The sequence below is a fragment of the Phaethon aethereus genome, assembly GCF_964289735.1.
Source record: "Phaethon aethereus genome assembly, chromosome: 8".
NCBI lineage: Eukaryota > Metazoa > Chordata > Aves > Phaethontiformes > Phaethontidae > Phaethon > Phaethon aethereus.
Window position 1 is genome coordinate 19,824,439 of NC_138584.1, and position 17,222 is coordinate 19,841,660.

General features: G+C 35.4%; 1 protein-coding gene across 1 annotated transcript in view; it reads left to right on the plus strand.

The window, feature by feature from the left end:
• TTLL7 (tubulin tyrosine ligase like 7) overlaps positions 1–17,222 on the plus strand; it is a gene marked incomplete at its 5' end in the record, with an annotated part of 53,430 nt that overhangs the window by 29,593 nt on the left and 6,615 nt on the right. The window contains 7 exons of the mRNA XM_082002946.1: positions 435–521; positions 4,846–5,045; positions 6,064–6,340; positions 7,640–7,696; positions 9,248–9,382; positions 11,148–11,228; positions 16,490–16,650. Coding sequence (XP_081859072.1) covers positions 435–521; positions 4,846–5,045; positions 6,064–6,340; positions 7,640–7,696; positions 9,248–9,382; positions 11,148–11,228; positions 16,490–16,650 — 998 coding nt within the window. The remainder of the gene's footprint in view (positions 1–434; positions 522–4,845; positions 5,046–6,063; positions 6,341–7,639; positions 7,697–9,247; positions 9,383–11,147; positions 11,229–16,489; positions 16,651–17,222) is intronic.

Sequence of the window (17,222 nt, forward strand, 5' to 3'; positions counted from 1 at the left end):
AGATATCACAAAACCAGCTCCATTAAGGCATCCAAAACCTCTGCCTGATGGCCTATGTATGTAGTCAGAGACAGTAGGAAGATGGATATATTTAAAATAACAAACTAACATGATTTAGTTTGAAATCTGAGAAATAATTTCCCATCTTTGTAGTTGGCATCATCCAGCAGTTTTACAGAAATCTTTGTTCAACCCTTTCTTCAGACTTTAATAAATGTTAAGACTTGATTTTAACTTTCAGTTTCATGTTGATTGCAAGCCAAGATGCATGCATCAGAAGAAATACTTTTATATCCTCCCATGGAGGGATTCATAGTCTTATTTCAGGAATTAGTAATCAAAGTAATTTCAAATTCTTACTACTTGGTTCTTGAATTTTGGAAGGATAAGGTATGTGCTGCTTTGAATTAATTGTAGGGAATTCCCATTTCTAGGAGGAGGACATTTTGGATCTTCTGGAGCAGTGTGAAATAGATGATGAAAAACTAATGGGAAAATGCACCAGGCAGCGAGGACCTAAGGTATTTGACATTTAGATACCAATTTTTATTTCACTCTGGAGAGAGGTAGTCTGAGAATTTAAAGTGGGGACTTTAGTTAGCTGATCCTGGTGGAAGTTTTCTTCCTCAGACTGCCATTAACCCTTTCTTTCTTTTTTTTTTTTTTTTTTTAAAGTATGAAGAAAAGCATAACTACCATTTGTCCAACTAAATACCATTAAAATTTTAACTGGATATAACATCCTTCTTTTCCTCTCTAAGCTGTTTTGAGGAATTGTCGTGCATGGCAACAACTGTTGTACAAGAAATTGCTTGATTTCAGTGTGTGAAATGATTTTTATATCCATAGCCTATCCCAAAAGAATGCTTTCATCTTTAATCGATTAGTGCCACTAAGGAATTTTGAGATCATAGGATAAAAGGCACTATGAAAGCTCAAAGGATTAATTATGATTATGATGTATCCATAGCTTGCTCACTTGCTAAAAGAGTTGTACCTTATACCTTGGAGCCTGTTTTGTATCCAAAATCTGCTCTTAAAGTGAGTGTAAATTATTTTTAGCTTAATGCTTTCCGCTTGTGTGCGTAGTGCATACATAGTTAAATATGCTGCTTATCTCTGTAAGCCAGTAAATATAAATAGTTCTGGCTTGGCTAAAATAAGTATGATTCTTATATTCTGTAAACATTTTAGGTCAAGTCTGCTTAGAAGAGCCTACATTTATGTTCCTGAGCTCTGATGGATTTGTTTATGGATGCATGTGAATTTTTTTACAGCATTTTGTGTTTCTGATGACATGGTGTACAAGTCTGGGAATTTCTGTACAAAATGAATGCTGACAATTGTCCTGAGCTTGCAGGGGTCCTTTATATATGTGCAAGAATCCAAAGAGCTACATCTTATTACAGGCATGCATACTGGAAAGAGGATCTGCATACCCAATCTAGTACTAAGATAGATTTGCAGGAACCTCGTTACAAATACGGGGATTTTGTGAGCTAGTGCTTTAACAGTGGTGGATTAATTTAAAGAGGAGGAAAAAAAAAAAATCCGGTCCACCCTGGCAACACACTCAACTTGCATTCTTCAGGGATTCTTTTCCTTGAGGTTTTGTTTTCAGTTCTTTAACATAGGGTCACTTAATTCAAGTTCAATTTCTCAGACATATTTTTCCTTTTTCCAGAAGCCTGTCTTTTCCCAGCAGCCTATCTATTTGGTTCACTGTACGCACACAGACTTGATCTATATTATTTCTACACTGGCTGCACACAAGCCATTCCCAAGCTGGAGGCCATAAACATTTAATAGGGTACTGAGCCCAAATTGAGAAACCTCTTTTAATTAGTTTTAAGATGAAATTTGATCAATTTGTGAGTGAGACTATATGACATGGTCTTCTTTTATAGCAGGCATATGGATTCTGTAGCTTACAAGCTACTCTACCGGTACAATACTGTTTGCACTTACAGGAGAAAGAAAAAATTGCATACAACCAAAATTCCCACTTTTTTTTTTTCCATGAAGTTGGTGGAATCAAAAGGGAAGGCAATGAAACTAGCTTATCCAAGGAGATTGTTTCTTTTCCTTGCAGTATGCACACTTCATGCAGTGCAGGATCTCTATTCCTGCATCTTTTTTAGGGTCCTTATACACTTCTCAATCATTTAAACCATGCCTACAGTGAAGCCATGTGATGGGAGACTTCCCTGGTTGCATAATATCCTATGCACTCCCTTTGAAATACAGATTCCCATTGCAGATGGTCCTTGTATCTTGTACCCAAAGAGCATCACCTCTTTCCTATAAGGGGTAAGGTGCCTATGGCTAATAATATGCATTTGATTGGCCGCCTCTTTGTAAGGGGTCTGCTATGAGATATGTAGTATCTAAATATATATCTGTATAGAAATCTGGTGGGTGGGGTAGGCAGTAGAACTTACTGTTGCCTGCAAATCTATCAGGTGAGAGAATAATCCAGCTGTAAAACTCATCTTGTAATCATAAAATCCTACAAATAAAGATCCATTAGCGTATCAAAAAAGTAATATATGCAAGATTTGATAGACAAAACAAACCTGAAGGAACAGTACTTTTCACATCGTGTTACCCAACATGAAATGTTATTTCAGAAGGACATAAAGTCCTATTCTCCCTTAAAAGTCAGTGGCTGGCGTGCTGACAAAAGCTACTGTTAGGAAGTCAGATGCTCTGCCTTGAGTGCACACTCTTCCTTGGAAAAAGGAACAGTCAGGACTTAGAAAACTCTATACAGAACAGCTGGAGTAGTTTGGAGAGAGAGGTGTTTTCCTCCTCATCCTCTCCATACATAGAAACATATATATACATATACATATATACATACATATGTCTGAGGGGTAGAGGAGTGTGTGTGTGTATAAATAAGCTCTGCATGTGATAACTATTCCATATTTGCTACATGATTGGGAGCTCAGAGTAGAAAGCAAGTCAAGAATTTGCCAGAATGAAGGCATTTTTACCTCCAGTTAAAGTATTACTGATTTCTCCTTAGATTGAGAAATACATTTTGGAAATGTCTGGTTTATTTGTAGCCTCTAGAGGGCACCTTATCCTTACGCACTGTAACGATTACTCATGTTTATTACATTGCACCCGTTTGTGCGGGGAAAAAGAACGAAGGAAATAAAATAACAGATATTTTAGAGGAAATGAGAGATTAATTTTATTTTTATTCTTATGATATAAAATCAGATGAGTTTACTCAAAGAAAAATCAGGCTAGCAAAAGGGGAAAATCAAGGTGATTAGAATTGCTAAGCAATCAAATATCTCTTATTTTAAGAGGTCAGTTTAAACCCAGATCTAGCTATTATTTGTCATTACTGCTTTTTGTAATTTCTTTGACCTTTCTTTCTATTCTTCTTCATTAATTGATGTGAAGTCTTGGTCAGAATGTTCTTATTGTTTCGTGTAGAATGTGTGAGGAACACGCATATCATAAGTGGGAATGAGATCTACCTTAAAGCCCCTGCGAGTTTTGATTGGAAATGTTTATTATACCTTTTGTAACTCATCAGGAATGTCTGATCAATATATCTCCATGATACACAGTATTTCATGATTAGGACAACTATTTTTGAGAAAGCAAGAAGTGTTGAGGCACCTAAATTTGTCCTTTTGTTAGGTTCAAAGATATAAAAATATTCTTTGTGTAATCTGAACAATTGCCAGGGCTCTCCTCAATGCAATATACTTCTTCAACTCCTCCTTACCTCGTCTAACAGCTTGGGCTTGCATAAACATACTGTCACTTCTAAGCTAGTGGAAATCTCTTTCCTTCCTTGGCTGGAATAGAAGTTTAGGTAGAATGTGTTTACTTACACTGCAAGTGTATCTCACAGGAACAGTATCTTTGGGGTTTTATTCTGTTGCCCTTCACAATAAATCGTGGTGTATTACATTATTCTAAGATAATAGGGCTATTTCAATTAATCCTGAGAGTTATTCTATTTCACTCTGACCCAAAATACATTCAGAAATTGTGATATTAATTTTTTTTGAATATGAGATTTAATTGCAGTCTGTTAGATGACTAGGAAGATAAGGCCATCACCATAGCTTCTTATAGCTGAGAGTTACTGGAAAGAAAATGTGTAGGAAAAAAAGGACCACATGAGCCTTCTTAGGATAATAGATACAATGAAGGATATTGCATTTTTCTTGTCTGCCGTACGGTAGATGGAAGAAGAAAAATGTTCTTTTGTAGTTTCTGTTCTTGCTTCAGTTTCTCTGTCTTCTACTTTTTGCGGTATCCTTGGTAATAGCACTGAATCCCAGGTGCATATGGGACACCAAATACACCTAGCATAGCTTGCTATATTCTTCTAGTTTCTGCTTTCTGCAGGATATGTATTAATCACTTTCTCTTTCAGATATGTACCAGCCAAAGTTCCCTGATGTATTTCTTTACATTAGGCATTGTTAAACTGTAGCTTCAGTTATTGCAAATATCAGTGAGGGATTGGAACTGATTGCAAATGGTATTCTGTATCACTTGATTTCTGATTTCAGACTGTAATTCTGGTAGTGTAAGTCATACTTGAAATAAAATAATTTTTTCCCCCTTACTATATTCTGCTGCTCTTCATGTGAGAAAGATTAGTATTACTCTGGTGAATTTAATGAAATATTTAAGCATTTATTTTAAAATTAAGGACAAACCTGCAATCTAATTTGGGAGGATTTAAATATGTACAGATGAACCTGCCTGAATCTGGAACCTAGTGTGATAGTAAAGTGTTCTTTTGGGATTATGAAGGAATTTAATTTCTGGTTTTTTGTTTATTTTTTTTATTTTTTGCATTAGCCCTTGTGTTCAATGCCAGAGAGTGCACAGCCCTTAAGAAAACTTAAGAACTACAATAGTGATAGTAGCTGTGGTAGCAGTAGCAGTATGTCAGAATCAGGAGAAGAAACTGAAAAGGAAGATCATAATGAAAAAAAAGAGAAGAAAGTTTCGTATGATCTTGAAGAAAATAAATGCAAATCTTTGGAACGATCAGGTAAGTGAAATCATCATTTTTCCGAGTAAATCTGGCATTCATGATGAATTGTATGAAATGCTTCAGCATTTTAGAATGTATCAACATTTGTAACTCAGGATTAAACACCGGTTTGCTTGTTTCGTTGTCTTTAAAATATTTTCTAAATTAATGAAAATTAATTTTAAAAAAAGGAAGAAATGAATATTATTTTGCCAAGGACACTAAAGAGAAAAGTACACCTGGGTTACCATCTGGGCTACACTTGGAAATGGTATGAATGTTCCTCTTTGCTCTTAGATTTTTTTTTGGACAGATTGTCATTTTTCCCCCTGTAAAAGGTAGTTTTATTAAGCTTGCATTTTCTGGAATATAGATAGGATAAAGAAATGTATCTGGAGGTAACATATTCCAGATGAGATTCCTGTACAGATTTTTTGTGTGTGATTGTTTTCTTGTTTGCTGCAGAGCATTAGTGTGAGCATGTTCTGTTGAACATGGTAGATATAGCATGTTATTTTTCATTTTAGTGGTGTATTGTCTCAAAGAATTTTGTCATATAATTGCACACATATAACACTGCTTCTACAATTTCATTTTTCATAGCAGCATCCTTTATTTAGCAGAAGACTGAACCAAAAAACTGTACAGCTATGCAGGAGCAGGTGAGGGATAGTGGATCTGCAAATATGGGATCCATAACCAAATTTTCTCTCCTGCTTCCGTATTCTTACAGTCTGGAAACCACACATGGTAGCCACATACTTTTTGACCATTAGGGTGTATGCACCCTGTCATAAATCTGATGCATCTTATGAGGTAGACTCCAGTCCTCTATTAAAGCTGACTGTGAGGAAGACATAAATATTCTTATAGAGCATGTAAAGTATGTGTTATTAGGGAATCTGACATGACTGACTGCTACATATATAGCTGTTAGTCAACATACATGTTGGTCATATATGTTGTTAGTTACAAAGACTGAAAAATGGGTATTAAAAAAATAAGTAATTGCATAATACATTTAATTTGTCTGCAGGTAGAATGAACTGGAAACCTTCAACTCAAAATATAAAATCTCCATCATATTCATCCCCCACATCATCCACAGGTCCAATAAGGCGTTCTGTAAGCTGCCCTCGTTCAATATCAATATTGACTATGCAGTCACAGGCAGCTGAGCAACGTCCCTTTTCAGCCAAAGCATCTCTGCAAATCCAGCGTGCATCCTCAGTGAATAGGTCTCATTCTTTAAATCGCAGCCCTTCTTCGGCCAGAGTCTCTCAGACACCCAACTTGGGAACTATGAACTCTTCGGGGGTGAGTTAACACAACAGTTGCGTTGAAAATGTGTTCCATTTCTCTAAAACTCAATAAATACGTTACTAATTTTTACAATGTCAGAAAACCTGAGGTACTGTAGCCAATGCTATTTTGACAGAAACTCAGGAGTGTAAGATCTCTAGACCTGCATATAACTTACAGTGAATGCTAGCTGTGATGTGTCAGTGTTTCTGGTGCAAGAATACAGATGTCACATTTTGTGAGAATGGAAGTCTTAGAGTTTTTGTGACTGGGAAACCTGCTCTCCTAAATAGCTTTTTGGAGATAGAAAGAGTTTTTACCTCTCTTAAAAATTTTCTCTGATTTGTTTGGGGACTGCTGGTTCTGAAATAAGGATGTACCTACATTTAAAATCTTTACAGTAACAAAAATGCATCAATATTTCAAAACCAGTGTATACTCCACATGGCACCAGAAGACAACATTAGTAAGACTTTGTATGGGTGTCCATTGTAGAAGAAAGTGTAATTAATTTTCAACCTACTGTACCTAATCCGCATATACTGTACCACTGCAGTAGAGCTCTACTTCCCAAGTGAACAAATTATAATTTTTAGATAGTTCTTGTCATCTCTAAAATTTGCCACTGCAATAACTATCTTAGAAGCCATCTTTTTTTTTAAAGTTAAGATAAAACTTCTTTCATTTTGAAGCCTGTCCCTGAGATAGACAAGCATTTAGACTCAGGTGATCTAACTAAATAATTAATAGAATAATAGATCAGATTAAATACTTCTAGCTGTTTAGAATTTGTGTGGTTAGTTGTAATTTCACAATGTACTTTTGAGCCACACATTTTTTCCTTTTGTGATCAGACTGTCATCCTCTTTGGTATCTCCTTCACAACCCAGGCATTTCTTCTTTTGTGTTTGCATGGTGGACCATATATCCGCTTACCCCTAGGCAGCGTTTTCCGGGATGAGTCCCCAGCTGCATTCAGTATTGTATTGAGTGCTGGTGCCAGTGTGTTTCCATTCATACTTTGGTGCCTGACCTGTATATTTCATCACCCAAATAATTAATCTGGAGAGGGGGCAAACCTGTATTTGCAGCCTTCCTCTATTGTGGTGAGCTTTGATTGTGGGAAATCCTTTTGTAATGCTAATGAACTTGCTTCACAGTATTTACTATCTCTAATCATCATTTTTATCTGGTAGGACGCTCATTGTCTGTTTTGGCTGTGAGGCTTTGTCTAAATGATGAAAAAGGATCCTTTTAAAATTGTGTGCTGACATCTTGTGAAATACTCCTTAACATGGTTTTCTGTCTTTAAAGTCAGCTAATAGAATTGGAAAGACATTAAGATTGTGTCTTCACCACAACGTGTTAAAGGTATTTTTTATCACATTAGCTATCTCAAGTTTTAAAAGTACCCCTTTATCTTCAAGATGTACTCTGAGACTTTAATGAGACAGGGCTAATATAGATTTTTCTATTCACATTAACTCTATATCAAATACAAATTACTGAAAGATTAAAAACAGTCTCTTACCATCTGACATGAAAAATGGGCTACTCACTTAAATTAACATTAGTAAGAAACCATACTCTGTTTTTCGTTGAGAAAGCTCCACCACAGAAATGATCTTGATATGCAGAACAATTATGTTGGGTGATAGAGCTTAGGTCATGCTTCTTAAAATAATGTGAATAAAATTACTTACAGAATGGATAAGAACTACTCATAATTTAGCTCTGTATTGTGAATGGAACTCTGTTCATAATTATTTTTGCAACTAAGAATAATATACTATCTATTACTGCTAGAATAAAATTTAAATTGATAAACTATAACTTACTAAGAAATCATTTGTGCATGATAAAGTATTACTTTATCCTTTGGGAAAGAAAAGAGCAGTATATTGCCATTTTTGGAGGCTGCTGAGATCCAAATGTACTAAAGGTATGGAAACTAAGTTTAGGATAAGTCATTTACCATTGGGAATTATAAATGCATTATTATAGCAGTTATAAACAAAAGTAGATTTGGAAATATTTGTTGTCTCATTATTTCAGCCACTTTATTATATAACATGTAGCAAAATATTTTGTTATGCTTGAAAATATTTATCACTTACTTAAGCAAAAATATCCTTAAGTAAGTATTGTAGTTCTTACAGAATACTAAGATTTAGAAATGCCTAAAAATTTTGAATTAAACTCTTGAGGAAATATAAAATTAAGCCCACTTAATCTTGCAAATACAAAAATATGCAAAAGTAAAGGAAGAGGATCAGAAATACTTCTAACTAGTGTCTAAGATTTAAAGAAAAGCCCCAAACCCTCCAGAGATGGTTCTCTGCAGACACTGTAGGGGTTCAAGTTGGTGTTTGGTGTAAAAAGCACTGGTATTTTAAACAAAATCCTGGACAATCAAAGACACTGTCAGAACCCCCACTGACTAGAGTAGGAGCAAAGTGCCCTTACTTTTTAATGCTTCCTGAAACCTTGGCACAATAACATATAATTGTCAGTTTCTGTTAAATTGTTGCAGTGAAGAACCAAAAGGAAGTTTTTTATGACTAATAATTTATTTTCATTATGTTGAATTTAAATTCAAAGTCTGTTATCTAAAATTCAAATTTATATTTTAAATGGTGCGCACCATAAATATCAAATATGTATTTGTTTATTCTGTTTCCAACAAACTTAAATTTGAACTACTTTTCTTTAATTTCTTGACAACTATAAGTAGTAGGGATGCATTAGTGTACATGAGGCATATGTGTGTATATCAGTTTTGTATTAGATATTGTGTCTATAGCCTTTAACAATATATTTTATGTCACCTTATTTAGGATTTATTTTTGTCAAGGAAACATCTTTGTAATGTAATCTAATGACATGCCTGAAATTTTTCCTCTGCTTTGTATTGGTTTTTAGAATGAGTCTTTGCTGCAACAGAAAACAAAAGAGCAAGAAGTTGCTTTGACAAAAGAGACTCTTCTCATTATTAATGACATGAGAATGAAGTTTCCAGGAAAAACAGATGAAGAATCAGAATTAATTATCGAAGATGTAAGTATCTATAAATAAGAAAGAAGAATTACAGGCTAGACATGTACTCTTTAGTCCAGTAAAATGAAGGAAAGTAGAAAGCTCAATTTATGATTCATGAGCTCCTGTGGCCTTAAAACTTCCATAACTCAGGATAATTCAAAAGATTTCAAAAGCTTGGAGCTTTGCATACTTTCTGACCTTAGAAGAGCAGCACTGAAAACATTCCTATGTCTTTATAAAATATATGAGAAACCATCAGCAAGGTTAGGAAATTTCAGTTTTTCATTGTGGAGAAAGTTCAAACTTTTAAGTAAGCTAAGAAGAAAGTTACAATTCATTAACAGTTTATATTTCATCTGATATTGTTAGTACAGATCCTGACATGTTTAACTTGCTCTCAAATAGGCATACTAGGGATCTCAGAATGGTATGCTGCAAGTCATACTGGAGGTTTGCTAGTCATAAAGAACACCCGTCACACTCTTTTTGGCTCTTCTAGTCTGCCGGCTTACTCTTGCTTATATTCATCATTGTCCTAAGCCTCATCATTTGGTATCAAAGACATGTGAAACAATGCCCAATCTAAAGGGCAATTAAAAAGCAATACCTAGTATTCAGATATATAAGCGGAAAATACTTGGTATCCAAATCCCTTTTAAATATCTAGTGCAAAGAAACTAATACCAGCTTGGAAAAGAAAAAAATGAAGACAGAGATTCTTTTCTCAGTCTAGTAGAGATATGGAGACATCTAGTAATTTAAATTAACACCTGTATTCTGATGTAGTAAGCACAGTCCAGGGTGTGTTAAAATTAATCTAATTTGCCATCCAGTCAGAAATGTCCTTTGCTCTGTGAGCTTTTGAAATGTTGATTATGTCTCTAGTGATCTGTGCAACTACATCACAGTGGAAAGGAATTCTCCTGTAATGATGGCTATTTTGGGTGATTGTGGAATATAGCATTAATAACTAGCATATTTAATTTTTCATCTTAGAATCAGAAATAAAATTCTTCATTAAATTTTCTTCTTCAGACATGTGAGAGTGTGTGTGCATTTATGTACATATGGGAGTGTGTGTGTATGTACTCCATCTAGTGGTGCTTTCTCATACAACGTTACCATGGTTATAAATGCCCTTTCTTATTGCAGAATTCTTTTATAAATTTGTCTGACCTTAACTAGTTTGTGATGAGAAATAATATTTCATCATGGACGGAAACAAGCAATGGTACATTAGTTGTCAGTGAGGTAGAACTTGTCATAGGTCTGGAATAGAATAGAATAAAATAACAAAATAAAAATGTATGTTCACAGCTTGAGATATTTTGGTAGCATTTAGACATCATAAAAGGAGAATATTGCACTTCATATATGCTTATTTATAGAAAGGCTGTTTTCAAGGTATGCCTAATGTTCTCTATGCAGCAAAAAACTCACTATTTAAATAGGTTAACAGGTACGCGTTATTGAACTTATTGCTGTGTTCAAGGAATCCCAGCTGCGTCAGTCAAGACAAGTTTCTATCTGCTTTGTTGTGTATGACTGTCAGAATTGGGTGGAAAAGAGGGTAGGATTAAACTGAAAGATTGCACACGTCTTTGCAAGCATTCCCCAAATAAACTTGCAAACATTTTTCTACTTCTTTTCTCTAAAAGTCCTTTTCACAGATGTCTTTTAGATGCTTACACTTTTTAGCATTAGGAATGCCCATGAATGAAATGGCAGATTTCAGTTGTTTTTATGTGTATTTCTTTTATCTTGTGTTTTGCAATGATTACAGATTATGGATAATTGGAAGTATCATAAAACAAAAGTGGCGTCCTATTGGTTGGTAAAATTGGATTCTGTAAAGCAACGAAAAGTAAGTGACATATATTTCATTTTCTGAAGATTGTCTGAAGTAGATGCATAGCAGCGTTTCTACTGGTGTTTAGCAGTATCTGGGAGTGACCTGAGATGCTGAAATACTGACTATTAATGATAACATATATATGAATTAATTCCATTGCAGGAAATGGTGTCGCTCCATATTTAAACAAGCATAATTATCCTGGAAAAAAACAGTTTCTTAATTTAGTCTGCCAGAAGAAAAGCAAACAAATAAATGTGTAGTGCTTACATGCCTAATTTTTAGCAAACATTCTTAGAAGTGTATTGATTCGGCAGATTTGATTGATAAGGGATAAACCAGTCAGCAGTTTCAGACCAGACATATTGAAACTCCATTAGAGTTATCGCACTTGGCTGGTTGAGTCTTTGACCCACAGTATTACAACAGAGCACGTTGAATAAAAAATAGACCTGCCAAGCAAAGATTATTGACATTGTTATAAGGTTCAACTGACTGGTTTAGTCTTGCAAAGGACTAGTTATATTTGTTTATTATTCTGTCTTCACTCATCTGCTATCTAGGAGCTACTGCTATGCATAGTATCTAAAGAGTTTTTAAGGTGTTTAAAACCTGACATACTATAGTATGTCATTCATATCTGTATGTCACATATCAGTCAAAATCATCTTCCCAGTGTAATATTTATTTTCCTTAACGTAGTAGAAATTGTATCTATTGTTAATATTTTGGTACCCCTAAAGCAGTATTTTGGGTCTTTCTCTGCCTCAGTCACTGACACATTATGTGGATTAGCATATCCGTTCCAGGCATTTAATCTCCGTGTGTCTCAGTTTCACAATCTGTCTTTATAGACCGTAAAAGACAGTAACTTAATCAAAAAGCTGCACACATGATAGATATCATAATTGGAAAAGGTTGGTAGATTGTTATAAAAGAATGGAAGAACGATTTCAGATCCTTATCTCAAATTACTTTTTATAAAATCAGCAGTATGATGCTCAGTCTTTCAAACTATATTTCATTGAATATTGCATTAAATGCTTGCGTTTTCATAGTGGACAGAGAAAACATGTCCATTTAATGTGTTGTCATATGATAGAAATATATTTGACTATTCAAGTTAAGTTCAGATATTAAGTGGAATATGTGTCCAGACAGATTTCTAAAACTAAAGTAGACATGACAAACTGAAGAACTTGGAAATGTAGGAGCCTATAACTTAATGAAAAATCTTAAACCACATCAAATGACAGCACAGATGTATAATTTAGCAGAGTTTTTTCTTGTGCCATTGACAGGAATCAGTAGAGCAACCAACTTCATTGGTTGAAATTGTGTCATTTTTTGTTTGATATCTACAGCTGTTCTGCTGAATAGTCCTTTGCTTAACATGATTTCTTATTTCTTCTCAACTATAGGAAAGAGTGCTGAAATTCCAATATAGGTGCACATAGATCTTTTCTGTTGCGTGCATATGGCAATTGTAGCCTTTTGCCCAAAACCAGAGTGTTAGTGGGGTCTTGTAGAAGATGATGATGTGGAGGAAGAGAGAGATAGGTACATACATATATACATGGGTAACAGGACCCAGAATTCACACTGCTGCTGCAATGGCGATCTCATTTTCTCAGCAGGAATCTTTGGGACAGTTGAAACTGGTGGGGGATGTGTTGCTAGAATTTTTTTCTTTAATCTATGATGCCACAAGTGTGGAAAGGAGTCACCTGACTGAGCCCATCGTTGCAACTGAGATACAGGGCTTTCAAAAACGGCTGGTAAAGGTGTCTCTTTCAACCCTTCCCCATAGGTCATTCCCCAAAACTATGGGGAGGAATTGCCACGGGGAGAGTGATAAATCTGCTCTTTGAGGGACTGAGGCCGTTTGCTATACATTCTTCAATTGCCCTTCCTGAGCTCCTTTTGGACATCTGGCTTAATGTATCTGTGTCTGGGTTTTTTTCTTTTTAATTTTCTTTTCAATGTAGTCAGAATTTTGTCCTGTAAGCATTCTTTCAGAAAGCCTACAATAAAGGGTGGTTCTGTCCTTTATTTGACTGACAGTCATGTAAAACCAAGGGCACATGTACAAAGTCAGTATGATAAAGGTTGATATGCCAGGTTGTTATTAGCAAAAACTGCACAATGAGAAATGTGGATTTCTTTGCTCTTCTTGTGAGGACATCTTTTACAACTTAGGAGACTTATAATTCCTGAAGCACTAGTGGGCCCTTCATCTTTGCTTGCATTGTAAATGATTTGCCTTTTTTTTTTAAACTGCTTTTAACCTCAATCCCTTCAAGCAATCGGATAGTTATTCTTAGAAGGGTAGTTTATAAAAACAGATTAACTTTGACAATGACATTTGCAGCTGAGGACTGCCAAATGTGTAAGCTTTTGTTGATTTGAAAGAAGTATGTTTTATATTCCAATGGGGTGGGTAAAGGAGAGTGAGCTCAAGGTGGAGAATATTTATGCAAGTAAGGAGTCTGTCTCAAAGGTACCTTCTGCAACTTTGTGAAATACAAACCAGAAACTCAGTCCCCTTCGCTATACTTACTGAGAAGTTCTAAAACACGAGGAGAAAATACCTGGGCAATGTACTAGATTTCACAATGTTCATCTCTGACAGGTATATTTTCTTAAGAATTATTCAATATGATGTAGAAAAATTCAACTGCTGCTCATATTCTTAGTATCTAACATTCTGGCATTACAGCAGAGGTACAAGAGGCATTTAGAAGCAAGTTGAGAGTAAATTGATGAAATCAGTACATGCTAAAGTGAGATTTAGTCTCCTAAGACTTTTAGCAAAAAGAGACTTTCCCGTGGGAGGAGTTGTGACTGCTTTGTGTCACATCACTTTACGTAATTTCTTTAAAAGTGTTTTGATGGTTACCAGAGGGCCAAAACATATTGTTTTGAATATGCTCTTTCATAACATCTTGTTCTGTTACACCTAGATAATTGGTTATGTTAAAGTAAATCATGTAAATTGAAGTAAACAGAAAGATGAAGGCAAACTAGGGAAATTAACTTTGAAAAATGGGGATGTAGGTTTCATGAAGTTCCAGTTCTTGTGCAATGCCTTGTCTCTTTTCCTAAATGGATGATTAGAACCATGTTTGCAAGTTAAGAACAATTGACTGGGTCATTTTCCCCTCTGGCATATTGGCAATATCAACACAGTAAAAACAACAAGAAGGTTGTTTTCCGGAGTACCTGGCAGTCTGCAGCTTGCTCTAAGATGCAAGGTTCAGTCTTTTATTTTCTTCAACTCCAGGTGCTAAAGAAAATGCTGCACATTGGCATCATAGTTCTTAGTACATGTCTTTTGGACTAGTGAGAGAATCTATACGGGGTGGAATTGTTCTGTTTTATACAGGGAGATAAATTTACTACGTCAGTATAACATTGCAAAGAAATGTATTGTTGATCCTTCATGTAATTTAGGGGCTGACTTGGTTCAAATGGATGTATACCATCACAGCTACTCGCCACTTGTGTGGGAAAGTCTTAATCAGGTGCTGCAGTCACTAAACGAGAACACCATCCTTAGGTTATAATTTACTACTCTCTTTATCTCACTCTTTGGGAGGAAGAGACCACAGGTGTGGTTTTAGTGTGTTAGCTGCATTTGTAAAGATTTCCAACAGAGAGGACGGCATTACATTCATATTGGGTGCAAATGTGCATGGAATGAACACAAGACCTATGCTTGCAGACTAATCCTAGGTCTTCAAAAAAGAGCTTAAGTAACATGTAAATGACATATTTCATTGAGGTTGTCATTATTAGGCACCTATATATTTTCTGCACATTAAGCATTTCTCGTTACGACACAGCTCCATTGTGCTATTGCAAATGTTTTGTTTATTTGTGCTTTGTTTCCTTCATCATGTCTAATCAGACAACAGTTTGTTATACAGGACCAAAAAAAAAAAAAAAAATCAAAGTTCAACACCATGTTCCTACTTTACTGTTTTACTAAATCCCCTTCACCTTGTGAGGGTCAGATGTTTAACTGTGTGAATCAGTTTGTCATGCACATCTGGAAGTTTCCTGGGCAAGTATCGTACCTTCTAAGTCTTAGGATTTGCAATATCTTATACCAAATCAGTGAATACCTCTATCGGTTCACCACCCACTTGAATCTAACTGTTTTTTTGGAAGATGCTGTTTAGCGAAAGAGACAGTAAGGGTGTCTCCTTTACAGGAAATCATGTTGAGTTTTTTTTAATAGGTTACATGCACCATAGCCTTTTTTTTAGGACAGATTTTGCCCCACACAGAGTGCCAGTGTGGGGCCTAAATACTACTTCGGTCACAAAACTATTCCCAGGTGTACTGATAGTAAATAGACAGAAGCCAAGACCCTCTGGAGCCTCTTTCTCTCCAGGGATTATGGAGGGAACCTAGAGGTCTGACTTTAAGAGAATGTACAGATGTTTAAAAGCTGGCAAGATGAATCCCACCTTCCATATCCAAGTTCAGTGGGATGTGCAAAGGCACATCAAAGAGGACTGTGATGACTTGGATGCGCGACTGCCTGTAAGTGTGTATGTGCGCTCAGTAGCGTTGACTTACTGGGTAAAATTCTTGGTGCTATACTGACTGCAGCTCAGCGTTTTGTTCACCCACATCTTTACACACTTGTGTTTAAATGTAGTCCGTATATAATAAATCCGTTGCATTTCTATAAATGTTGCTATTTTAAATATCTTGCTCATTATTTTCTTACTTACTGGTTTCACTACACTGTTTACTGCATGAAAGGTAAACTAAAATGGTTTGATCTAGGATAACACTGAGATTCAACAGACATTAAACCAGAAGGAGCTTGTAGCTTTTCAGGACATTTTAATTCTTTGTAAAATAGATGGTAATCTAAAAAGGTGGGGGAAAAGATGAGATAATCTTGAAGTACATCATATTTGGGTTGTTAATTATGTTGCTTCTAGTCTGTAATTGTGTCCATTTTGTTTCTTTTTAAACTTTTTGTCATTTAAATGAGCTAGAATTGAACAGACTGACAAAAGTAAAATGAAATTTTCTGTAATAAAAATAAAATATTTTTATTTTGTTTTGCAAAATGTAAAACGTATCATAAAAGTTTGCTGATGAATGCACAGAAATGAAACATAGACATCTGTGGGAATTTATAGCTATGCAGTCATCTCTCTGTGTGTGCGCGCGCAGTGAATTGGTGAACAGTTGTTTTTAGGTTTTGCAATATACCTTTGCTTTAATTTGCTCGAAATACTCTTTCCTAGGTTTTGGATATAGTCAAGACAAGTGTTCGTGCAGTTCTACAGCGTGTCTGGAAGGCTCCAGACATTGAAAATTTACATCTGTACCGTCTCTTTAACCGTGTATTTAATCGCTTGCTTTGGAGCCATGGTCAAGGTCTATGGAACTGCTTCTGTAATTCAGGGTAAGCCTGTTTTTATTATCTTAGTCTTCTTCATAACTTTTACAATCAATGCTGGCATACTTTGTTTCTCATTTTCATTCAAGAGAATGCTGTAATACATTGAACTTGTTTTAAAACCATCTAAAGATACAGTATAATTAGAAATCTAATAATCTACGCCAACCATTTCAGTAATGGAATCAGGCATTTAGTAATGTAATTACAAATAATCCAAGGAAAAAAATCTAATTTTCAAAATATTTGAGCTTTAGATCAACTCTTTCATTGGATGGTGCACAATTTTGAGGCCAGGCTGCTGTGTCAAATGTGGACTTACTATCAACAGCAATCATTGTTGTGTCTATCTGAGCTCAAGACATACAAGGAAAGAATTCAGTCACAAGTGCAGCTGACATCTCATGCCAAATGCAGTGTCAGTTCTGTGATTTACAAATAATGAGTTCAAATTTCTGTGCTTGATTACATTCACTGTTTCCCACACTGGTGGGAATTTAGGTATATGCAGAATAGAAAATATCCACACTGAGATAAGCAGTTGTTTTTGCTTTGGGTAGCAAATACAAGTTTTCTAT